General features: G+C 44.1%; 1 protein-coding gene across 5 annotated transcripts in view; it reads left to right on the top strand.

The window, feature by feature from the left end:
• TNRC6B (trinucleotide repeat containing adaptor 6B) overlaps window positions 1-23,124 on the top strand; it is a 246,590-nt gene that overhangs the window by 206,008 nt on the left and 17,458 nt on the right. For 2 of the 5 annotated variants that reach the window (XM_047786192.1, XM_047786190.1), the window contains 4 exons: window positions 653-823; window positions 15,820-15,951; window positions 16,217-16,312; window positions 16,451-16,634. In XM_047786192.1, coding sequence (XP_047642148.1) covers window positions 653-823; window positions 15,820-15,951; window positions 16,217-16,312; window positions 16,451-16,634 — 583 coding nt within the window. Of the gene's footprint in view, window positions 1-652; window positions 824-5,319; window positions 5,446-15,819; window positions 15,952-16,216; window positions 16,313-16,450; window positions 16,635-23,124 lie in introns of all 5 variants that reach the window. The other 3 variants (XM_047786193.1, XM_047786189.1, XM_047786191.1) reach the window with 3 other exon arrangements.

Raw genomic sequence — 23,124 nt, 5'->3', positions numbered from 1 at the left:
CTTTGTCAAGATGAGCCAGACATCCTCCTTGACTGTTTCTGAGAGAGCTCTTTTGTCTTCTTTCCCCATTTCCCTAATGATCTGTTTTTAGTTACAATGGTAAACTTTGCAAGTTCTCAGCTACCTGCTTTAAACAAGTCATTTAATACCTACCTGTTTTGATTTTTAATATTTCTAATGGAGGAGATTGTTCCCTGATTCAGAATACCAATGTGCAGTGTTCTTGGTCTTCAGAAGGCAGTTAACACCAAAATTTTTACATCTGGCATGTTTTTGACACCACTGGTGCTGGTTCAGACAGCAGCCTATTCACCAGAAGGTTACTCTGGCTGCTGTTTTCAGCAGCCACATAGTTAGGAGTAATCAGTACTAGATGCATAGACGTAATGTGTCTGGCCATGTTTATCTCAGTGCCATGGACCGAATGTGTTACTAACCTAGAGGATGAGAAAAATCTCTATCAAAGAAAATGACAGATGGTGTCTCCTGGGCGGCGGAGGAGGAGGAGGAGGAGGAGGACCCCCGTTCTGCCCTCGTTGATTGCTAATACTCTAACTTTGTTTATTCCTCGTGTTTCTCTTTTCCCTTCTTGCATTCTGTTGCTTCACTAACCAACACTCATTGTGATTGGCTAACTACTACTGCTTTTCAGCTGACTTTGCCTTTCTCCAATCAAGATGGGTGCCTTGGGGATGAGGCTCCCTGCTCTCCCTTCTCCCCTTCTCCCAGCTACAAGCTGTCTCCCTCTGGTTCCACACTACCCAACGTCAGCCTTGGAGCAATCGGCACAGGGCTCAACCCCCAAAACTTCGCTGCTAGACAAGTAAGGAGGCCTCTCAAATTTATAACTGCTTGGCTGTGGCCTCGCCTTGGCCCTGGTCTGCAGTTTATTGCATCATTTGTCTGTCTTGGGAAATTTGTTGATTACTGAATGCACAGAATGATATTACAAATAGACTTTAGACCTTTCAGCCCATAGGACCCATCTCTTCATGGTTCTCAACATGGATTTTATTTTAAATCTGTTTCTTTTGTCTTCCCATTTTTGGTCCTAAGTTTACATTTAACAAGTTAACTAATGACTGGCTTAGGAAAATGTTAAGGAGGCTGTATAGGTGCCTTCTGTCATCTAGCAACATGTTTGCCATTTTGAACAATAGGTTGAATGGCAGGTACCACTTTTGAGGTCTTCTCGGTCTAATAAAATTGCTAATTAGGAAATGGTAGCAAAACTTAGATGAAATAATTGAGGATTACAGCATCCTAAAAATATAGTTGTCTTTCAATATAAAATGACCTAGAGAAAGGTAGCTTCCGTATTAGGTGATGAACCTTGAAGGAGCCTGGGTGTTGCCCAGTGTTTGATTCAGCCTGGAGCAGCTCCTTCCCCAGGCCGGGTTGCATCTGTCTGTCAGTCTTCCAAGGAAGGGCTGTGCAGTAGAAACGAGACTGGCGGGGCTGGCACGATGGTGCCTCCTCACTCGCTTTGCAGGCCTGAGCCCACACAGCAGGCCTCTTGATGTCTCACAGTATCTCGGTTGTACTTTTTGGGGAGAAAAGTGGGAATTTGGGGACAATTCCCTTGCCACGGTGGCTCCAGTGATACCTTCCTAGCCTTAGGTCCATGGCAACTAACTTGCCCCTCTCACTTTTCACCTCCAGACGTCATGGGAGGACATTTAATTACTCGTTCCCCTCTGTTTGCACGTGATGACTTTCACCTATAAATCAAAGGGCGATACGCAACACCTCTTACGCCATGGTCCTCAAGTTGCATATGGATCTTCCATACACTTTCTCATTGCTGCCTTCGCACATTTTAAAAAGAAGGATTATATCCATGTGTTCAGATTGCTTAATTCTGGATTGGCAGTTATAGGTCATTTTTCGTGTTCTTCCTTTATATTTCACTGTTTTCTTTAATGTTCTCACAGAGGACATGGCAATGTATTGCATACCTAAACAGAAAAAAATAGTTACATCAGTTTTGGTGGAGAGGAGCGCTCTTTTGGGTTGAGGTTTAGAAAATATAAAATAGTCGTAGCACTCTTGGCTGACAGTGATTATCATTATGCTTCCAGGATCACCTGGTTATCAGATGTTTTCAGTACGTACACTTTGGTCTGTTGACCGGCCATACCAGCTGTGCACTGGACTCTAAAAAAAAAGTCATTCCTCTTTATTTTTTTTGGTCCGTGGATTGCTACAAAGTCCACTGTGAACCAAGTTGATATACATGTTCTACCCAGATGTGGTCATGATTTTTTTCCCACACTGTTTTCATGCAGAGTTAATATACTTCATAATTTAAAATTTGAGAAGTTCCCGTCGTGGCTTAGCGGAAACCAATCTGATAGAATCCATGAGGACGCATATTCGATCCCTGGCCTCACTCAGTGGGTTACGGATCCAGCGTTGCTGTGAGCTGCGCTGTAGGTCACAGTCGTGGCTCAGATCTGGTGTTGCTGTGGCTCTGGCGTAGGACGGTAGCTACAGCTCCGATTCGACCCATAGCCTGGGAATCTCCATATGCCGCAGGTGCAGCCCTAAGAAGACCAAATAAATAAAAATAAAATTTGAGGGTTTTTTTCCAAGTCACAGAAGATTTCAGTCAGCTTGATAACCTTGTTTTTAATTAATATACCTCATGTAGACACTGTAGTTGAGGCAAATGTAACCAATAATTATTAGGCTCCAGTCCTCATAAAGCTTCATATACAACATTAAAACTTTAGAAATAGCCGGATAAGCCACTATTTATATATATATATATATATATATATATATGAGCTTTAAATGCCCGTTTTCCTAATCTCTAAATATAGTTTTAAGGGGGAAAAAAGCCTGGATTTGTATGATTGCCATTAAATACATTACTGTGCAAAATAGCTACTTCTGAACCAAGATGACGGGATTGTGGTGCCAAGGTCCATAGGAAGAAACAGAAGTTCTATTTTTTTGGATAGACTTCTGTTGACTTATGTTTGCTATTACCCATGTCAGATGTACCAAGGTGCCTGGTATGGCACTATAGACACTCGATAATGAAAACCTAAAGCGTTTGGTGGCAGGAGGGATTCTTTCTACTTAGGAATAGGAAAGCAGGGCTTGATTTTCCAAAAACTACAAAAGGCAAATTCCTTTTACTACTTCTTACCGAAAGGAGAGGTTGAAGTTTACGTGGGCCCTGCCTTTGTTTGGGAGCCTACGAAACACGGATTCTGGCAAGGACCTTAGCCATCAGAAACCCTGCTGTCCAAGGACTATCGTGAGTAATTAACATCTAATAACAAGGTTATTGCTTTGATACGTAGACCTTAGCGGAAGTCTTAGCAAAATAAATGTTCCCTGTTTTCTTGGGAATGCTTAGTAGCCAAGCTCCTGACTACCAGGAGCTCAGAAAAGTTAGATCTGAATCGTTTCACTTAGAATGGCAGATTTAGGAGTTCCCGTCATGGTGCAGCGGAAATGAATCTGACTAGGAACCATGAGGTTGTGGGTTGGATTCCTGGCCTTGCTCAGTGGGTTAAGGATCCGGTGTTGCCGTGAGCCGTGGTGTAGGTCACAACGCGGCTTGGATCTGGCATTGCTGTGGCTGTGGTATAGGCCGGCGGCTGTAGCTCCGATTCGACCCCTGGCCTGGGAACCTCTGTATGCTGTGGGTGCAACCCTAAAAAAGACAAAAAGAAAAGAAAAAAAAAATGACAGGTTTGATTAGTAAGACAGGAGAAGCAGAGATATTAAGAGTTTCTAGAACTGAAGGTCTTTTTATGTTTAAATAGTCTTTTGGGAGATTTAAAATTCATGGTGGATCTTTGACTTTCTTTCACGAGATATACACAGGTTTTAATTCCCATTTCTATTTTATGTTCATAATCATTTTTATTTTTAATACCTTTAAGTTCATTAATTTCCCTGGAGCAGTCCATCAAGTCGTCAGAATACCTTTAATGTTCTAGAACTTAGTGGTGCCATTGCCAAATTACCTTGATCCCCACGATTCCAGGGATAAGATGATGGTGGTGACCTCAGCTCAGAGCGCACACACTTGGTACCAGCAAGGGTGCAGCTGTCTTCACTGCCGATGTCCAGTGGGACGTTCGTTTTCAAGTGTGTGAAATTGATGGGTCATGGATGTTTGCAAATGATGTGCTCATCCTACAGACCAGGGCTGCACTGAGTTTCTGGGAGTGCAAAGAGGGAAATAATAAGCTGGCGGTGGAAAGGCAGAATGGGAAATAACGCTACTGTGATGTGATGATGGATCTTGTCAAAGCATTTCCAAGTGTTTTGAGCACGTAGAGGTGGGCTCCGTTAATTGAATGTGAAATGAGGAAGAAAGCTTTGGGGAAGACCTTGATAAGAACGACCTCTGAGCTGGGCCTTGAAGAGGCCGAGTGAAGATGGTATAGAAAAAAAGAGCTGTGTCAGGCAGAGGCGACACATCGTCCCTTATCACGTACGGTTTCTTTGCTTCCCGGCTAGCAAAAGTCAGAAAGGAAGAGCCATGATCTAGTCCAGCCTTTTATAGCTCATAAATTGGAACAGTCTAGAAGTGCTTCCGTGAGGTGGTCCTCCAGCAATCAGGGAACTAATTAAGCTTGTTTTTAACTAGACTGATAGTCAGTCATACATTTGAATGAAAAGTTACAGGTGAGTACTGTTCTGTTTTGGTGTCCCTGGAATGATTTTCCCTTTCTTTCTTTTTTTTTTTCTTTTTTTTTTCTTCTTACTCCATGGTTGATTCATAGCTCCTCATCTAGCAAAGAAAGGACCAAGCAGACCCAGGGCAGAGAAGGGTGTTCAGATCTGGAGTAGGTTCCTCATGGAGCTAGGCTCACAATTGGGTGGCACTGATCTTAGGATTGAATGAACCACTTCCCAGAAGTCATAGCATGAGACTGCCTTACCGCTGGTATTCATAGGCCTGTGTTTTTACTCAGGTGCTTTTCAAGATGGGTCTCAGATTATAGAGTCTGAGAATAAATTCAGTGAACCCAATCTTATAAAAGAATAAGTTGAATAAATGTGACCTTGCCTTTACCTTTCAATAACAAAAACAGACAACAGCAAATGAGTGCTTTATCTGACATTTGACTAAATTTAACCCTTTTGGTTTATAGAGTGGTGATGATGTGCCCATGATTGGATCTGTTGATTTTCCAAGCATTCCAACACCAGAATGTCTCAGTTATCAAATTCTGTGATTCCATGGAACACAGGCTATGATGCTGCCAAGGGGTTAGAAAATCTGAGCTGTTTCTTACTTGCGTTTTCTGACGTTAACCCAGAGCCTTACCACTGCTGTTCCGTTTACAGGGCGGCAATCATGGTTTGTTTGGAAATAGCACAGCACAATCGAGGGGCGTGCACACGCCAGTGCAGCCGCTGAACTCTTCTCCTAATCTCCGGGCGCAAGTGCCTCCCCAGTTTATTTCCCCCCAGGTAAGCGGTGTCCTGGCTCCACAAGTCAGTGGCCACATCCAGGTGGTTTCCAGTTGTCCACTGATTGGTTGTTTGGGCATAAAATAACAGCTGTCTGTCCAACAAATGAAAAATCCAGGTGCGTGGAATCAAGCTTTTTAGAACAAGATAATCAGATCTCATTTTTTCTTGTATCGTGCATACTGAGTAGATGTCTTTGCATGAAAAGCATTCTGATTATGTTCCTTTCAGATCTCCTATATATTTGCCTAATACTCTGTTGACTTTTAAATTGGGTAGAATTACAACTATAAATTCTGGGAGTTCACATTGTGGCGAGGTAGTAACGAATTCAACTAGGAACCATGAAGTTGCAGGTTTGATCCCTGGCCTTGCTCAGTGGGTTAAGGATCTGGCATTGCTGTGAACTGTGGTGTAGGTCGCAGATGTGGCTTGGATCCTGTGTGGCTGTGGCTGGCAGCTATAGCTCCAATTAGACCCCTAGCCTGGGACCCTCCATATGCCATGAGTGCAGCCCTGAAAAGTAAAAACAAACAAACAAACAAAAAAAAAACCTGTAAATTCTGATTTGTCGACATTCAGAGGTTAGTAGCCCTCAAAGACTCGCAGAATTGCCAGGTTCTGGGTTATCCTGAAAAGTTTTGAGGAGATGTACGCTAAAACACTGACTAGGTGCTGTAGGGGGTTTAGATCTAACAAAGTGGCAGAGACTTAATAACAGAGCAGCTCTGGGTAGACATGGTCCTTTGGGTACCAAAGACCCCTTTAGGCCCTTTCTTAGCAGGAAGTGAACAATGAGTTGTTTGGAGGTACAGGCGAGAGATTTGGGCCAGTCTGCCATGTACTGCTCCTCAGACATCCCTGTGAGGAAGCGGGTCTGGGAAGCAAAGTAAAAGCTGAAATGCTCGAGTAAGGATTCAGGATGTGTGAGTGAAAATCAGAGTTTTGAGGCCGTCCCATCATGTGCAAGGGGCTGGGTGCTTACTTCTTGGTTTTGGTTTGGGATATGTCTTTTAAGCCAAGAGCTTAAGATATTTATTTGAAGCCATAATCTGTAGATTTTAGGTCCTGCTTTTGACATTGAGTCTCTGTCCATCTTAGTAGAGGAAGAAATGTCGGTCCCGCCCCAGCCCCCATCCCCATGGTCCCATCTGGAAACCTCTTTAGTGTCTCTCTTCTTGCCCTTTCCTCTAAGTTCTGCTCATCCTTCAAGTCCCATGCAGTGGAATGTCCTCCAGACAGAGCTGCTCCTGACTCGCCAGCCCTTTGCCGTGGCAGCGTCTTGACTCTCGGAGCGCTTGGCATCATGCCTTGGTATCAGGCCAGCCGTCGTCGAATGTCTGCATTGTGCCAGGTTTCACACTGGCAGGGCACAGATGAAGAAAACGCCATCTCTCCCCGCCTTCTGGAGTTGGTGGCGGCCGTGGCAGATAGCCAGCAGATAGGGTGATAAACGCTGTATAGACACGCTTTGCAGAGTTGGGAGAGCTGGGTGGGGCCTCACACTAGCAGTGATATTTAAACTGAGCCTTGAAGAATGAGTCAGAGTTTGCTGGGCACAGCCACGTGAAACGTGTCTTCCAGGGGCAGGAGCAGCTTGCACAAGGGGCAGTGATATCTGGGAGCACTGGCACCCTGAGGGGCACGCGGTTGGTGTGAATAGTGTGAGCCTGTTGAAGCGTATGTATGCTGCCTAGAGTGGCATCGGGAGAAACTAGTCAAGAAGTTTGGGACCAAATTTGGAAGAGTTTCGTTTACCTTGCCGAAGAGTTCAGACTTTGTCCTTTGGTTTGTAGCTATGATCTTGGCTGCTACTTAAAAATACAGTTTTTGGGTCTTCCCCAGTCTCCTGAGACACACAGGCTTGGGTTTGGGGGCCTGACAGTCACCCCCAGATGATTTTTATGTGCTCCCTAGAGCTTGGCCACTACTGCTGGAGATAACACGGTGTTAGGCAAGATTTCTCAGCTGAGTGGCAGCATAGGAAATTTTGCGTTTTAGAACCACAACACTGGCAATAATACAGAGGACATGTCTGAATGACCAAATTGCTAGAGCAAAGGAGAGCAGTTACGGAGCTGGTGCCACAGTCCAGGTGAGGCAGGGAGCGTGGAAATTAAGACCTTTTGGAGATCACTGATGATCTCTCTGTTGTGGGTACCATACCTGCTTCCCAGTCTCTCTTTTTTAGCTGTGCCCACGGCACATAAAAATTCCTGGACCAGGGATTGAACCCACGCCACAGCAGCGACCCAAGCTGCTGCAGTGGCAATACTGGATCCTAACCTGCTGTGCCACGAGAGAAGTCCCCAGTCTCCTTTCCCCAGTGTGATCAGCAGTGCGGGACACAGCTGGTCACTCCCTCATTTTTGAGACAGTTTAGCTCTTGGACACCTTCTCTCTTTGTTCTCCACCCAACTTTTCTTCTCTGTCTGCTTTATAAGTTCTTCCTCACTCTCCTAACATGCAAACATCAGAGTGCCCCATCTCAGCATCGGAGCCTCTTCTCACCACCTAAGCCGCTGCTCATTGATCTCACCCGGTGGAATGCCTTTAAAATGCTGGCAGTTCCAGAATTGTGACTTTGACCCAGATCTCCCTCGTCAACTCCGCAGATTTCTGGCCACCTTCACTAGGAGGCCTTCCAGGCAGCTGAAGTTAAGGTGCCCGAAACAAAACTGGCTTCATCCCACACTGCCCTCAGCAGTATCCTCTTCCTCCAAGTAAACGACACTCCCAGCCTGCAGGTGCTCAGGCCAGAGGCCTCCGAGCTGCTGTGTGTGAGGCCTCAGCCACATCCATCCGGCAGCAGAGCCTCCTTTCAGAGCTTCGTCCCACATCTGACCATTTCCCACCGCAACCACAGTCTCCTGGCTGGGTCCCTGCCCTGCTTCATCCAGTACTCACCTGCCTCCGGTCTGCCTTCCACCACAATTCAGACCGATCCCCTAAAACCCCCTGACTGCTGTAGCCAATTAGCCGTGTGGACAGGTGAAGTGCAGCAAGTGGGATGGAAGCGCTGGGTGTTTTTAGCTTCAATTAATTTAAATGCAAATAGCCACACCAGGCTGGTGGCTACTATATGGACAGTTGCAGGCGTAGAACACGTCTGTCGTCACAGCAAGCTAAGGCAGATGCCGTTACCGCTTCACTGGGAATCCTCTCGGCTCCTTCTCACTGCACATACAAAGCCTGCTCCTGACTGTGGTCTCTGAGGCTCTTGGGGCTCTCCTTGCCCCCCACCCCTGCCACTCCTTTTCATCAGGCCTTCCCAGCCATCTGCCCCCAACGCACCAGACGTCTTCCTTGAAGCCTCTCCTCCCAGATGGCCACACAGCTTCAGCTTTATTCCCTCCAGCCCTCGGCCCCAGTATGGCCTTATCAGAGAGGCTGTCCTGGCTGTGTACACTACGCTGCCACCACTGCTACTGCCCCACCCTCCCCAGGAGCGTAACAAGTTCCACGGAGGCAGAACGTATCCACGGTGTTCACTGTTGCCTCCTGAACACCTACAGCTGCGCAGGACATGTAGTTTGAGTTCAGTAAATACATGTCAAGTCGCAGGAAGATACATTTCAGAATGATCTAGAAAGTGCAATTGTCAGAAAAGCACACAGTCAACTTACCCTAAAAGACTTAGAGGTCACAGACCTCTGTACAACCAGAGTATCTGCTGTGCTTGGAAAAGATAGGGGCTTATGTTCTCCTGCCTTTTTGAAATTTATTCGGCAAAACATGGTTGACATTTATTTAATGCATAACGAGGGCAAAGTACTAAATGGAATCTTCCATTTTTTTCCCCGACACTTACGTGTTTTAAAAAACAAAGCAGGAGTTCCCTTATGGTGCAGCAGGTTAAGGATCCAGTGTTATTACTGCAGTGGCTGGGGTTGCTTCTGTGGTGTGGGTTTGACCCCTGGCTTGGGAACTTCTGCCTAAATAAATAAATAAATACATAACAAAGGAATTGGGTAGCCCCCCCCCCCTTTTAAAGTAAAGACATAAACTTTCATGTTGGGTCATATTTAGTTGATCATTTACAAAATGTTCCATTGGGTAGACTTCCTCTGATTTCCCTTCCCCCATATATTGGATATTAAGTTGTTTCTAATTGTTCAGCGTTATAAATAATACTGTAGAGAAATCCTTACATATAAATCTTTGCCCATATTATTTCTGAATTTAGTTGCAAAGCACATGACCATTTAAAATTCTTGATGAATATTTAAAATATTTGATTTAATATTATCAAATTTTACACCGATTGTAACCACTTTATAGGGACAGTCAACAATTAAGGTAAATATAGGAAGAAGACATGGAAGCTCATCTTTAAGATTTGTTGCAAGTGTTTCATGGTTTTTCTACCTTGTCTTTTTCTTCCTGTTACTCAGACTTTCAGAAAGTAACACATGGTAGTGGTTTCTGTCTCGCGCTTAAATTGCTGTCATTTTGCACTTGTGATGCTCCCTTAAATGCCATATTGACTCCAACTAGAGTGTCCCTTTTTCCAACCCAGCTGGAGATTGAAGGGCTTTTAAGCCAGAATAATTAACTCCCTGCCTTGGGAATGTGCAGACCTGCACTTTAATTACTCTGCTACCCAGGTAGGAATAGCCATTTGCCAGGCGCCTAATGGGGCTTCTCTCTGATACACGTGCACCCTGAAGAAGGGAGAAGTTGCAAGAGGCTAGATAGGAAGCCTCAAAGTGTCACTTCGTAGTCTTTATCACTGTCAATGTACAGGACAGATGAGGTGCTGGCATTTAAATTGAAGTATAAAAATACCTCCTGGATTGTTTTTGGTCATGCCCACGGCATAAGGAAGTTCCTGGGCCAGCAATCAAACCCGCACCCCAGCAGTAACAATGCAGGATCCTTAACCTGCTGAGCCACCAGGGATCTCCATGTCTCTCTATCTTTAAATAATGTATTATTTCATGTTCCCTTTTTTGCACTTTATGTAAAGAAATCGTGTTACAGTATATAGCCTTCTCTGACTATTTTCCGTGATACTGTTTCTAAGATTTTCCCACGTTGATGTGGGGGAGTTGTGGCTCATGGAGTATTCTATTACGTGAAGATACCATCATTTATTTACCTATTCTACCCTGCTTCCGACAGATACTTGAGTTGTTTCCAGATTTTTGCACTTGTGAGCAGTGCTGCTGTGACTATTCCAGTGTTTGTCTCCTATGATGAATTCCTCTAAAGTACTGCTGGTTTGTGAACATGTTTTACTTGGAATAGTGGTTTCTTTCGCCAGCTTTGCATCGTGGTTATAGTCAGAGGGGTTGGAGGGACAGTAGCCTCTTGGCCAGGGATGGTGTACATTCTCAGGATGGAAGAGGACATGATCAAGAGACCAGCTGATTTGTCCAGTAGGCCTTTAAAAACTGAAGGTAGAAAGGAGGTGAAATGACAGCTCAGACAATGGCGATTTATTTTGGAAGCCATTAGGTTGGGAAACAAAATAAGCACAGGCGATTTCCCATGAGTCATAGAAGAAAGCTTTGGAAAGGAAGTTAGAAACAGTGCTGATCCGTGCACATGGCCTTGAGCAGTGCTGTCCCATAGAAATGTAGCACAAGCCAGAGTTCCCATCGTGACTCAGTGGTTAACGAATCCGACTAGGAACCATGAGGTTGCAGGTTCGATCCCTGGCCTTGCTCAGTGGGTTAAGGATCCGGCGTTGCCGTGAGCTGTGGTGTAGGTCGCAGACGTGGCTCGGATCCTGTGTTGCTGTGGCTCTGGCGTAGGCCAGCGGCTGCAGCTCCGATTGGACCCCTAGCCTGGGAACCTCCATATGCCATGGGAGCAGCCCTAGAAAAGGCAAAAGACAAAAAAAAAAAAAGAAAAGAAATGTAGCACAAGCCACATAATGTAATTGAAAGTCTCAGTGGCCACATTTAAAAGAGTCAAAGAAAAACTGGTGAAATTAATTTTCATAATATATATTCTTTAAACCACTATATCTAAATTATCATTTCAACCTGTAATCAGTGCTTTAACATTATATTAAAATTTTTACTTACTTTTTTTAATGCTGGTGTGTATTTTACCCTGAAAGCCCATCTCAATTTCAGTTAGCCATGTTTTCAGTGCCCAAGAGCCACACCAGCCTGGACAGCACAGGCCTGTAAAACTTAGTTACTGTATTAGTTTCTTTCGTAGAAACTGCTACAGCAAATGACCACAAACTGGGTAGCTTAAAACAATGGAGATTTGTTCCTTCTTAAGTTCTGGAGGCTAGACAATCTGAAATCAAGGTGTCGTCAGGTTGGTTCCAGTGGCTGCTCGCTGTGCTTGGAGTTCCTTAACTTGTCACTGCACAGCTGCCATCTCTGCCTCCGCGTTCAGGCGGTCGTCTTCCCTGTGTATCTCCTCTTCTTCCAAAGACCCCAGTCACTGGATTTGGGCCCACTCTAATCCACCATGTCCTCATCTTAAGCTTATGTTTACAGAGATCCTATTTCCAAATAAGGTCACTTTCTAAGATCACCGTTGGGCATGCATTTTGCAGGGGGACACAGTTCAACCTGGTATAATTGCTAAATCAAATGAATTTAAGGTTCACACTGAAGGTAGTAAATAGGATTTCATGAGTCACTGAGGTATAGTGGCCTGAGACTCTGAATTGGGATATGGTATAATAGTGTAGAATATATCTGTACTCATAGCCTCCCCGCGACCCCCCTCCCAAAAAAAAACCTCTTAATACAGTGAAGTTAGATTTTTTTTCTTTTTTTTTCTTTTTTTTTTTTTTTTTTTGCTACACTCATGGTACAAGGAAGTTAACAGGGCCAGGGATCCAACAGTGGCCCAAGCCACTGCAGTGACAATGCTGGATCCTTAACCCCCCTCGGCCGCAAGGGAATTCCTCAAACACGTGTTCTAATTGGTTGGCAACGCTCAGCATCTCTTAGAGAATAAAGAGGAAGCAGCTGGGAGAACTATTACTTTCGACCAAAATACTTTCCAAAATGAGAGAATTGATAGTTTAAGTGAAAGTGCCTGAGCTCTAGGAAGAAAGTGAGTTTTTTAAGCCAAGTGGTGGAAACTTGAACTTAGCTGGTTTTAGACTGGAAAGGGTCAAAGAAAAGATAGGTAGATATTCTTGAGACTATAGTAGAGACAGTGACTCAAAAGCATTCGGAAGCCGAGAAATTGAAGTCTGACTGTGACGCTGAAGAGAGGCAGTGGGAAGACCCCACCGGCCTTCTGATGAAAGCTTTCCGATGACTCAGTTTTTATAGGCATGTTTTTAAAAGATGGAAAATAAGGGTTTGCAAGCAGGGATGAATGCATGTGAGCGTTGTGCTGGGGGAGTAGAACACCAAATACGCTGAGGCTTGCAAAAAAAAGGAGGCAGGTTAAAAGTGTCTTAGAGCTTGGTTTGGTGCAATGAGGTGACTGGGAGAGGAATCATTGCTTCGGACTCTATATAATGCTGACTGATGAAGTGGAAATAAAACTTTTACTGCTTTTGGCTTCTCTGGTAAGAACAAGGATGTTCAACCAAAAGAGTTAAGAGGAATTAAATCCTACAGCAGAGAAAGAATTTGTGACTAGAGTTGCAGAGCCCTGCCTGTGATCTTTGAAGAATTCTGGGGGCCTTCAAGGAGGAGGGTTTAATAATGACAGCCCCTCTTTCCTGCACAGATTCTGAATTCTTTTTTTTTTTTTTTTTTGTCTTTTTAGGGCCGTACCCGCAGCATAAGGAAGTTCCCCAGGCTGGGGGTCCAGTTGGAGCTGGAGCTGCTGGCCTACACCACAGCTACAGCAACACTAGATCCGAGCTGCGTCTGCAACCTACACCACAGCTCACGGCAATGCCAGATCCTTAACCCACTGGGCAAGGCCGGGGGTCAAACCCGCATCCTCATGGATGCTAGTCGGGTTCATAACCCAACAGGCCACAATGGGAACTCCCAGATTCTGAATTCCTAAGACAAAAAGGGAAGGTCTACAGAGGTCCGAATGTCTCTGTGGAGAGAGCGATACTGGAGAAGGTAGGCATCCTAATATGACTCCAAATTTATCCACTAGTAACTGGAGTAGCACAGTCCTCCCTGTGGGTTGTCTGCCAAGAAGGAAAGGCAGGAGGCCCAGAGTGTCATGAAAAAGGCGGATGCCCCTCTGTGTGGAGCCTCAGATCAGAAATGGGAAAGAAGGGAACTCTCGTGGCTCAGCAGGTTAAGAACCCGACTAGTATCCATGAAGACTCAGGTTTGATCCCTGGCCTTGCTCAGTGGGTTAAGGGTCTGGTGTTGCCACGAGCTGTGGTTTAGGTCACAGACACGCTCGGATCTGGTGTTGCTTTGATCGTGGCACAGGGCTGGCATCTGTAGCTCTGATTTGACCCCTAGCCGGGTAGCTTCCATATGCTGCAGGTTGGCCCTTAAAAAAAGAAGAAAGAAAGAAATGGGAAAGAAGAACCCCTCCCCTAGAAGGAAGTAAAGATAATGGGGAATTTTTTAGAAATATTTTTGAAAGAAAAGGCAAGTGCCTTAATGATTGATAAACTTGGTGCCTATTCCAAGCAAGATTCTAGACTAAATTATCAAAAACATAGCTTTTGAGCACCTGTGCTGGGATCAAGAATCATAGTTTGTTAACCACCTGAATGAACTTCACTTGTTTTCTTCACTGATTGGTTTTTTAAAATTGGATTATACGGGTGATAAAGTTGTCCTGTCTCTATTTTGACAAGTTGTTTACAAGCTGTCTCTTTGTTTCAGACAAGATGGAAAAATAAAGGCTAAAAGCTAAAACAGTTGTCTTGATTAGAAATGATGGACTCTTCCTGGACTGATCAGTTTCAGGTTGGAAGGATGTTTTTAGTGGCCTGCTGCTCAATTGTCTTCAGCTCTGTAGTTCAACATTCCCATTAATGGGGAAATACAAACTGGGAATAAATGAAATAAGAGGTAGAAAACAACTTGGTGGAGTGACTGTTAATAAGTTAAAATAGATAATAAAGATTCATTCCTCTAATAGGTATTGATGGAGCGTCTGATGTGTGCTAGGCAGATAAAGATAATTGTAAGGTCCTAAGCTTGGATCAAAACATAAATGAATGAAATTTGTAAACCTCACTGCTTAAAAAGTACATGAGGGAGCAAAGTGTATTTTAATATTGTAGATTTTAATTGATACTAAGCTTAGCATGTCAATTGAGAGTTGTGATCGTGGGAGATCTTAGGAACTGTTAAAAGCATGGCCTTAAAAAGAATGGTTGGAAAAAAAATAAAACGAAGCGGAAAAAAAAAAAAAAGGAGTTCCCATCGTGGCACAGCAGAAACGAATCCGACTAGGAACCCTGAGGTTTCAGGTTCAATCCCTGGCCTCTCACTCAGTGGGTTAAGGATCCAGCATTGCCACGGAGCTATGGTCTAGGTCGCAGACATGGCTCAGATCTTAGGTTGCTGTGGCTGTGGCGTAGGCCAGCAGCTCTAGCTCCATTTCAACCCCTAGCCTGGGAACCTCCATATGCCTCAGGTGCAGCCCTAAAAAGACCAAAAAAAAAAAAAAAAAGAGTGGTTAGTGACAGCCATGTCTACCCAATATGAGACAACTTTAGAAAATGGCTTTTCTGTTCTGGACTCTGCATTGCGATATTGAATGAGATAAGGAGAGAGAACTGGTCGTGTGTAGCCTGGAGATGAGAGCAAAGGACACTGTTACCATTGTCTGTGGACCTGGGAAGAACCACCCCATGGAATAATATGAGCCTCTGTAGAGTGCATTTCTACGCATTTGACGTGGATTAACTCTTAAAAATCCTCAACCACCCACTGACGTTAGTATTATTATTATTCAAATTTTGGAGATAAGGAAAGTGAAGCTCAGAAAAGTTAAAGAAGAAAAAGAAAAAGTCATACACACCTTCGAAATGGCAGGTCCAGGCTGTCTGCCTCTAGAGCTAAACTTTTGACCCGAATTCTGCTCACCACTCATGGAAGAGGAATTGAGTTTGTTCTCCACGGAACTCACTGATTCAGTGGGTTCAGAGAATATTTTTATATAGCACATTTCCAATAATAACTTCACAGACAAAAATCATACTGTCATTCAAGAATTTTTTTTCTTGCAGATATTTTCCCAATTGCAAAATTCATAATTTTTATTGTAGAAAAACTAGAAAGACTAAACAGAGAATTCACAAGCTCCTATAATCTCACCACTCAAAGATAACCATTATTAACACGTTAGTGTATTTCTCCCAATCATTTAATATTTTTCATAAATATTTTTCAAGGAAAAAATTGACAGTGCTTGCTTGAGCTCAATTAAGATTCTCTTCACAGAAAAAAAAAATTTGTTTTTTTTTTTCTACTTTGATAAATTCCAAATGTTCCTTTTCTTGGCTAGGTTTCTGCCTCAATGCTCAAGCAGTTTCCCAACAGTGGCCTGAATCCAGGTCTTTTCAACGTGGGGCCCCAGTTATCTCCTCAACAAATTGCCATGCTGAGCCAGCTTCCACAAATTCCCCAGTTTCAGTTGGTAAGTAGCAGATTTTTCCTCCGAGAGCTGCAGAGATTATTTGCCCCTGTCCCCTTTAGCTTTTTATTTGCTTCATTTTCATGCAAACTATTGACTGGGCTTAAGGGTAGATAATGTCAGCTCAATTGGAGGTAAATGTGACTGGGAGACCAGGAACTTGGTGGTATTTCCCTCATGGATGTGATTCAGTGACACAAACCCCTCCCCTTTTCTCAGGAAGTCCTCCTTAAGAAACTCTGGTCGTCTCTTTCTCCCTGTTTTGTAGGCATGTCAGCTTCTCCTGCAGCAGCAGCAGCAGCAGCAGTTGTTACAGAACCAGAGAAAGCTTTCTCAAGCCGTGCGTCAGCAGCAAGAGCAGCAGGTATGTGGTGCTGGGAGGTCCCTCTAGTGCCCTCTGTGCGTCTCAGCCAAACCTCTGATAGCAAAAACCAATGGAATGTGAAGTTCAGGATGTTGGCTTATCTTGTGTTCGTTTCCGCCTGGGCCTCCTTACCCCCAGCTGGCTCGAATGGTCAGTGCACTGCAGCAGCAGCAGCAGCAGCAGCAGAGGCAACCAAGCATGAAGCACTCACCATCTCATCCCGTTGGGCCCAAGCCGCATCTGGACAACATGGTACCCAACGCTCTGAATGTGGGGCTCCCAGACCTTCAAACCAAAGGGCCAATACCTGGATATGGTTCTGGTAAGTTGTTCGTAATGAAAACTGCCTGTCGGAAAATGTCTGGGAGTTCCCTCATGGCCTAGCAGGTTAAGGATCCGGTGTTGTCACTGCTGTGGTTCAGGTCATTGCTGTGGCGCAAGTTCAGTCCCTGGCTGGGAAACTTCTGCATGCCACAGGTGCAGCCAAAAAAAGAAAAAGAGCGATATAGCAGTCATGTTCTTAGCCTTGGTTTGGGGTCTACATTACGCTGTTTTCACAACAGCTGTGCGAGGCAGGTAAACATTCTCAGCCCTGTCTAGAGATGAGGTAGCTGAGTTACCCATCTCCTAGAGTTTCAGCGGTTTTCTAAAGCTCACCACACGGTTAGCAAATAGCAGAGACAGGACTCCACTTTCTCTGGGTCCAGATCAGTCTTTTGTTACTTACAAAGGGAAATCAGCTCTCCTACCACCAGGAATTTTTAAAAGCCAGTTAAACATTTGTACCTTCTGTAAGTGCTTCACACGTCTGAGTTTATAATCTGTTAAATTATATACAAGTTGAGGCGTTTCGCTGTACTGATAAAATTACCTTCTCCTGAAAAAGTTTGGAACAAAAATTATAAGGCAAACTGATAAAATTCTTCTTCTGTTAGTATTTCGTCTGATTTAAATAGAATTAGCACAAGTAAGGTTATACCTTTGACATTCATCAAGAATTTGTTGGCAGGCAAATCGTAGCCCGTTCGGAACTGGGGAACATGTTGTAAGCAGAATCCAATCAGTGAGGCAAGAGTGACTTAAAAATAAAATTTGAAAGTTAAAAAGGTACCACACACCACAGCAGGTTTCTTCTCAGACTGACAACACTTCGATTTTATTTTGGTAAAGACCATACTTTTCTCTGCAGACTCAAAAACAAGCGTTTGAGGAGGCTTGAAGTCCCTCCTCCTAGGTGACAAAGTGACCCTGGGCAAATGTCCCTGTGCTCTGTGAGGGTCCCCCCTGGAGTGGGGTACCCGCTTCCTACTGGGGAGGCCACATACAGAGAAGAGCGAAGGCTCCAAGGACTCCTTGATCCTGGATACCCTTTTAAGGGAATTAATTCTCAGATCCTCAAGTTCCGCCAACTGGACTTTTTCTTCAAAATGATCTGCCCAACAACTGACTTTTTAAACTCAAACTTTTGGAGTTCCTGTTGTGGCGCAGTGGTTAACGAATCTGACTAAGAACCATGAGGTTGCGGGTTTGATCCCCGGCCTCGCTGAGTGGGTTAAGGATCTGACGTTGCTGTGAGCCGTGGTGTAGGTCGCAGATGTGGCTGGGATCTGGCGTTGCTGTGGCTCTGGCGTAGGCCAGCAGCTGTAGCTCCGATTGGACCCTTAGCCTGGAACCTCCATATGCCATGAGTGTGGCCCTAAAAGGCAAAAAAACAAACAGCAAAAAAAAAAACCCTCAAACTTTCTTCCACTTGACATAAAAGGACTGTCTGCCATCCCACTCCTTATTAGAGGAAGCTTCTCTGGGGTTCTGGACACTGACGAAGCCCCCTGTGATGACTAATGGAGGCCGCTGTCACCCCTGGGTTTCTAGTCTCTACCTTCTGCCTCGTGGTTTCTGCTAGGGATGAGGCCTGCCGTAAGAACTGGGATGTGTTGGTGAATTTAGACAGGGCACGTGTGGTAAAGCCGAGCAGCTCTGCTTCTCCGCCATCCCCTCTTGTCAGAGTGCATAGTTCTTGAGGCAGAATCCAGCCGTGTACAGCAAAGACAGCATCTGGAAGCCACAAGCACTTTCCCATGTGTTGAAAGAACACAGTCCTTTTCAGGCCTTGAGAGCTGAGGCTCTCCTCCGCGGGCATGGCTTAGTTGGAAGGAAGAGCACCTCTGAACAGCTTGAGCAGTATAGGTTAGTGAGGCTGACCCTTTGAAATAGATGTTTTCACAGTGCGTCAGGTAGAGCCTAGTGGGTCAACTTTTATGTGATTTCTTTTAGGCTGTGTCTTGATCAATTAGTTGTTAAAAACCTAAAATCATGATGTGTTTGTATTGGAGTTCCCGATATGGCCCAGTGGGTTAAGGATCTGCCACTGCTGCAGCTGCAGAGGGAAGTCATGGCTGCAGCTCAGATTCAGTCCCTGGCCCGGAAACTTCTATATGCTGTGGATGCGGCCCAAAAATAAAAAATAAGGAGTTCCCGTCGTGGTGCAGTGGTTAACGAATCCGACTAGGAACCATGAGGTTGCGGGTTCGGTCCCTGCCCTTGCTCAGTGGGTTAACGATCCGGCGTTGCCGTGAGCTGTGGTGTAGGTTGCAGACGCGGCTCGGATCCCGCGTTGCTGTGGCTCTGGCGTAGGCCGGTGGCTACAGCTCCGATTCGACCCCTAGCCTGGGAACCTCCATATGCCGCGGGAGCAGCCCAAAGAAATAGCAGAAAGACCCCCCCAAAAAAAATTAATCATGATGTAGTTATTTTAATGACAGTTTCTATAACATCTTTACTATTTTCTGCCTCTTATTAAAAAGTAAAATTAAGAGCTCCCAATTGTGGCTCCGTGGTAATGAATCCGACTAATATCCATGAAGAGGTGGGTTTGATCCCTTGCCTCACCCAGTGGGTTAAGGATCCAGCGTTCCTGTGAGCTGTGGTGGTCGAAGACGAGGCTTGGATCCCACATTGATGTGGCTGTGGCATAGAGCAGCGGCTGTGGCTCTGATTCCATCCCTAGCCTGGGAACTTCTGTGTTAGACAGATGCTGCCCTAAAAAGCAAAAAAATAAAAATAAAAAGTAAAATTATGTGTTGGATACAAATCTATTAAAAAAAAACCAGATTTGTAGTTTCTAACATTTATTAAATATATAGAAAATTTTTGGAGTTCCCTGGTAGTTCAGTGGGTTACAGATCCAGCATTGTCACTACTGTGGCTTAAGTCGCTGCTGTGGTGTAGGTCTGGTTCCTGTCCTAGGAACTTCCACATGACATGGATGCAGCCAAAATATGTATATATATATCACATTGTATATAGAATTTTTTGGGTTTTTTTGTTTTGTTTTGTTTTGCTTTTTAGGGCTGCACCTGCGGCATATGGAGGTTCCCAGGCTAGGGGTCCAATTAGAGCTACAGCTGCTGGCCTATGCCATAGCCACAGTAACATCAGATCTGAGCAGAGTCTGCACCATAGCTCAGGGCAACACCAGATCCTTTACCCACTGAGTGAGGCCAGGGATCGAACCCGCAACCTCATGGTTCCTCATCGGATTCATTTCCGCTGCACCATGATGGGAACTCCTATATAGAAAAGTTTTTTCATCACGTCTTATTAGATTGTTGGTGTCATTTGTGATTATTGTGCTTAAGTCTTAACTGTTCCTAAAGGCTAAAGGATCAGAATTCAGTATACATGCATACATATACTGAAGAAATTTCATTTTTTTAAATCATATTCCTATTTTATAGGTAGCTTAAAAATTTAGTTGTGCATTATAATCCAAGCTAAGCAAAAAGAATGTATTGACTGATTAACTTACTTACATTTGATAACTTATTAAATAATGGATAAATTAATTTTATTAGGTCTTTATCATATTCATTGTGATGTGACCACTTACAATCTGCTTTACAAGATGCATTTTGCAATTTTTTTCAGTTATAATTTTCCTTAATTCATAATTCATATTCATTTATTAGAATTGAAAAATTGGGGCTGAAAACAAGTCTGATTTGGCTGCGTGTTTTACATAAACTAAATCTAAGATTTTGATGAAAATATAGTTAAAGTATATGCACAGACTAAATTTTTTTCAAAAAAGATTGTATGGCAAAAACATAATGAAATGAATGATTATGTCATGGGTATAAGTAGTGCTGAATATATTTTTTAGAAAAGATACCTATAGGTTATGGAGTTCCCATCGTAGTGCAGCAGAAATGAATCCGACTAAGAAACATGAGGTTGTGCATTTGATCCCTGGCCTCGCTCAGTCAGTTAAGGATCTGGTGTTTCTGTGAGCTGTGGTGTAGGTTGCAGACATGGCTCGGATCTGGTGTTGCTGTGGCTCCAAGTGGACCCCTAGCCTGGGAACCTCCATATGTCACAGATAAAGCCCTAAAAAAGCAAAAAGAAAAAAAAAATACCTGTAGGTTAAAGACTAGCAAGAATAATTAAGTTTCTTTTTTTTTTTTCTTTTGCCTTTTCTAGGGCCACTTTCTGCAGCATATGGAGGTTCCCAGGCTAGGGGTCTAATCGGAGCTGTAGCTGCCAGCCTACACCAGAGCCACAGCAACGTGGAATCCAAGCCACATCTGGGACCTACACCACAGCTTACGGCAACGCCGGATCCTTAACCCACTGAGCAAGGCCAGGGATCGGACCCACAGCCTCATGGTTCCTAGTTGGATTTGTTAACCACTGCGCCATGACAGGAACTCCTCTTAATAATTCTTGATAAAGCCTCTATTGGTATGTTTTATCAAAATTAAAATGTTGAAGGATTTAATGGCTACTTAACTAATCCTTAGCTGATTGTTTTTATAAAATAGGTGATTTCTAATTCTGCTTTTAGCAAAATTGAAAATATACCTAATTGGGAGTTCCTGTTGTGTCTCAGCGGGTTACGAACCTGACAAGTATCCCTGAGGTTGCGGGTTTGATCCCTTGCCTCACTCAGTGGGTTGAGAATCCAAAGTTGCCATGAGCCATGGTATAGGTCACAGACACAGCTCAGATCCCTCATTGCTGGGCCTGTGGTGTAGGCCAGCAGCCACAGCTCTGATTTGACCCCTAGGCTGGGAACCTGGGAATTTCCATATGCCACAGGTGCCACCCTAAAAGCAAAAAAAAAAAAAAAGAAAAAGAAAATATATCTAATTGAATTGTCAAGTGATAATGACCTATCCAAAAATTATGTTTTGGTACCTATGGTGTTGAGCTGAGAGGAAGGGAATGTACTTTAAAAGGATTGCAAAGAAATAAGTGGTGTTATAATGACTCCTCCTTTTTCCATCTTCTTATTTATGTACGGTTTCTTAGTGCTTTATATCTACAAACATTTTCTTAAATAGGAACAGAAGAGTGTGAAGTCTACCTCATTCTAGTATTAAGTCATAGATACACAGATTTTTGCACTAATCAAGAAAGTCACTCGTCTTATTACAAAGTGCATTTCCAATAAAATTTTACTTTTTAATGTTTAAAATTTATCAAAATTATATATAATATATATATGATAAATCCAGTGAAAAGTAGAGTTAAGAATATTAGGGGTCATTAAAATAGCAAAAGAGTAACTTGTATCTGTCCTGGGCTTATGAATGTGTCAGTGTCGCATGTCCATGTGGACATGGATTAGAATAGCTGTATAATTTATTCTCTACTATAATTGTTATAGCACGAAGAATTTTTTTTTTTTTAATCTACAACCAAGGTAGAAGCGGGAAACGTAGAACCATAGACAGAGTGAAGGAGTGATCCCTTAAGGGCAGGTTGACTGGAGAGTTTGCTGAAGGAGGGAAGCACTGAGCCAGGGGACGGTGATGAACAGACGATGGTGGCGACTTCAAGTGTGTGGCAAAGAGAGTAATTGTGGCCGGGACAGATAAGGTAGCAAGGGGTTGTACCTGTAAGGATGATAAGGTGGGTAAAAGGGATGTGCTGGTGAACTGAGACCCCGGGAAGACAAGGGCAACGTCTTATCTCTAACTGTACCTGAGCTCCTAACACGAGGCCTGGCACAAATTAGGCTCTCCATAAATATTCATTGGACTGAACTAAATGGCTTGTTTGAGTCACAGTTCTGTGTTGGAGAGCTGGAGCATTACGGGGAGGCCACTTGGTGGACGGAGGGAGTTTGGTTGGATGAAATAGTAAGGACAGCGAAGCCAGTATTTTCCTGGGTTTGGAGGTGTGATAGGCCCTGAACAGCCCAGGGGTCATGAGTAGAGCGCCCCCTACCTTCCACTATTGCAGCCGCTCAGGCACAGTGTGCCAGGGTTCCTTTCTTCCTCGTTTATCGAGCAGTTCTGTAATCTTACGTCAGACCCGCCACTCTGCAACTTGAAGAAAGACACAGCGTTATGTACAGCCTTGCACTGGTTTTCCTCTCATGGTTTTGGGTTTGTAGATTGACTCTTTCAAGGCAGTTTTCTCTCCTATGGCTTTTGCCCGCTGCAGTTTTTTTTCCTTACCAAATCTTACAGTTTGGTTATGGTGCTGCCATATCCTGGTGGCATTTGATCCCCAAGTTTCTTCTTTTTTTTTTTTTTGTCTTTTTGAGGGCCACACCTGAGGCATATGGAGGTTCCCAGGCTAGGGGTCTAATCAGAGCTGTTGCTGCCAGCCTATGCCACAACCACAGCCACGCCAGATCTGAGCAGTGTCTGCAGCCTACACCACCGCTCACAGCAACACCGGATCCTTAACCCACTGAGCAAGGTCAGGGATCGAACCCACAGCCTCATGGTTCCTTGTCGGATTCGTCAACCACTGCGCCACTACGGGAACTCCCATCCCCAAGTTTCTAATGAGAAAGATGC

The sequence above is a fragment of the Phacochoerus africanus genome, chromosome 7 (genome assembly GCF_016906955.1).
Source record: "Phacochoerus africanus isolate WHEZ1 chromosome 7, ROS_Pafr_v1, whole genome shotgun sequence".
Lineage (NCBI taxonomy): Eukaryota > Metazoa > Chordata > Mammalia > Artiodactyla > Suidae > Phacochoerus > Phacochoerus africanus.
The sequence above is the reverse complement of the archived record's forward strand: the minus strand, read 5'-3'. Positions and strand labels throughout refer to the sequence as shown.